Source organism: Thalassophryne amazonica, chromosome 2 (assembly GCF_902500255.1).
Source record: "Thalassophryne amazonica chromosome 2, fThaAma1.1, whole genome shotgun sequence".
NCBI classification, from domain to species: Eukaryota; Metazoa; Chordata; class Actinopteri; order Batrachoidiformes; family Batrachoididae; genus Thalassophryne; species Thalassophryne amazonica.
The window spans coordinates 69,175,984-69,178,521 of record NC_047104.1 but is presented as its reverse complement, the minus strand read 5'-3'; the positions used below and the strand labels follow the sequence as shown (position 1 = coordinate 69,178,521).

Here is a 2,538-nt window from a genome sequence, read left to right as displayed (position 1 = left end):
TTTAGTGAGCAACTGGCTTTTTGTTTGAGTAACACACTCATAAGTTCATAAAAAATAGTGCAGTTTACATACAGCACCCTGAACGGTGGCCCCTCGGCAGGATGCAAGAACCTAGGTTAAAAAAAGTGGACTATGACACATGAATGAATCACCTCTGTGAGCAGAAGCCCGGTTCCTGTTCAGTCTGTTAAAAAAGGGAAGTAAAGAGTTAATTGTGCAAGACTTTGCTTTTCTCCTGCAGACATCTTCATCAGCAGACACATTTGCACCATGAATTACTCCATTGAGCCATCACCAACAGAGGAAATGGCCCCTGAGGAGTTTAATGGCAGAACGGTGGCAGCTTGTGTGATCCTAGGCTTATCCTTTCTGGTGGGCGCTCCAGGAAACCTGCTGGTGATCTGGACCATCCTGAGACACATCAAATGGCGTTCCCACACTGTGGTGATCATCCTCCACCTGGCTGCTGCAGACCTGCTGGTCCTCATCACGTTGCCCTTGTGGATCTACTCTCTGGCCCACTCCTGGGTGTTTGGTGAAGTCTTTTGCAAGGCTATTGTGTTTCTGATCAATGCCTGCATGTATACCAGCGTCTTCCTCATCACCCTCATGAGTGTGAAGCGTTTTGTGGCTGTTCGCCATCCCTTCACTTCTGCACAGTGGAAGAGGAAAAAGGCACTGAATAAGTTGCTGCTGGCCCTGTGGACTGCAGCATTCTTGTTCAGCATACCTGTCATCCCAACCCAAGTGGTGGAGGTGGATTCCGGTACAGAGCACTGTCTTTATCGGGAGTATACGTCAGACAGCCAGGAACTCGTGTGTGTGTTGCTGGAGACGCTGGTAGGCTATATATTTCCGTTTGGCATCCTGGTGGTCTGCTATGGCTGCCTGTACAGCCGGATCACTCAGATGACCTTCAAGTCAAAGCACAAGTCTACAGTCCTGATCACCAGTGTCGTGGTTGCGTTTGCCCTTTGTTGGACACCTCATCATGTGGGAAATGTCCTCTCACTCATCTGCCTTGCTATACAAAAGCCATTTCCTGATGCTGCAGACAGTCTGGAGAATACCAGGAGCACCATGACTTTCATCGCCGGAGCCTTGGTCTTCATCAGCAGCACAGTCAACCCCATTCTCTACATGTTTGCGGCTCGCTCCTTCCGGACATCCCTGCATGACACTGGGATCCAGAAGCTCTTCCGCCACATCTCCAGCACCTCCCTCAATGAAGGCAGCAGAGAGTTGTCTTTTGTGTCCAAGAGACAAACCAATCAGACCACCAGCTCTCATTGCACGTCTGAGTCAACGGACCAAATAGACATATTAATAAACATGCAGGAACATAATCTGTCTTGATATTGGACACGTACAATTTTATGTACAATGTATGTAAAATCTTCTTATTTTAAACAAAGCTTTTTTGTGGCTACCTGTAACATATTACAACAAGGACCAATCAGAACACTGGGAAACTTTGTAATGCAACAACAATATATTTAATGATCAGTGTTAAAATGACAATGTAAATATTTATAATATACAGCACTGCACAAAGGCTTTAGGCAAGAAAAAGTTTTATGTTCCATGATTTTTTTACCTTCACCAGAAAATTAAATTTGAAATTTACAAAAATTCTTATTAAAATATGTATAATCAAATGGAGTTTTTTTTTTCTATTTCATTAAAAACTAATCAATTATTTAATTATTTTCAAATTAAACAATCAACAGACAGATTTTTGTGGTACATGATACAAAGACACTTGCTAATCACTCAGTAATAAAATAGCTATAACTCAATTTTCCAATAATTTGTCGGAGACTACTTAAAGGAAGTAATGTAGTTTTAGCACCAAAAAGGAAATGACGTATTTGTAATGTATTTTTAACAGTTGTAAATATTAGATGTTGAACAGCGTTGGATTATTTTTATTATATGTTTTAACCACTTTAAATGTGCTTGAAACTTTTGACCAGCACTGCATCTATTTAAATATTTTCACTATAATGTTCATAACTAGCACAAGATAAGAACATCCATAATAAACATTTTGCCAATAAAAATGAGATTTTATTTTATTTTTTCTGATGCCAACAAATGAGATTCAAATGATTTCTTGTACAACATTGTTGAAACCTTTTTGTAAATTCCATGTAAATTGTGATGCAATTGACCACAGTCAGTTTGCTGCTTCTGTCATAAAGAAACATTATCTCAAAAGCCATCTAAATCATCTTCTGTATGTGAGACCTTATGCAACATATTTCATCCAATATGCCAAATGCAGCTCCCCATCTTTTATTTATGCTAAAATGCCTACTACTGTAACATTATTTGGGACCAATAAGCACAAATTAGCTAGTAATAATCATTAAAGTCCAACAAAAGACAGCAGTAATGCTTTCCACTTCCTCTCTCTCACAAGATTGCAAAAAAAAAAAAAAAAAAGGCATGTTCCGTTTAGTGTGAAAGAAGAAAGCTAGTGTGAAAGAAGAAAGCGGAAGAATGTCCTGTTGTTTTGTCACATTTTAATTAAAA

At 39.6% G+C, this 2,538-nt stretch overlaps 1 protein-coding gene across 1 annotated transcript; it reads left to right on the top strand.

The window, feature by feature from the left end:
* The first annotated feature begins 249 nt into the window (after positions 1 to 249).
* On the top strand, positions 250 to 2,317 carry si:dkey-148a17.6 (uncharacterized protein LOC108190685 homolog). The gene has a single exon (XM_034187300.1). It carries the CDS (start codon positions 271 to 273, stop codon positions 1,354 to 1,356), a length of 1,086 nt encoding a protein of 361 aa, XP_034043191.1. The 5' UTR covers positions 250 to 270; the 3' UTR covers positions 1,357 to 2,317.
* The last annotated feature ends 221 nt before the right edge of the window (positions 2,318 to 2,538 follow it).

Excerpts from the sequence above, each read along its gene's own strand:
- si:dkey-148a17.6 (XM_034187300.1), top strand. The coding sequence starts at position 271 with ATGAATTACTCCATTGAGCCATCACCAACAGAGGAAATGGCCCCTGAG.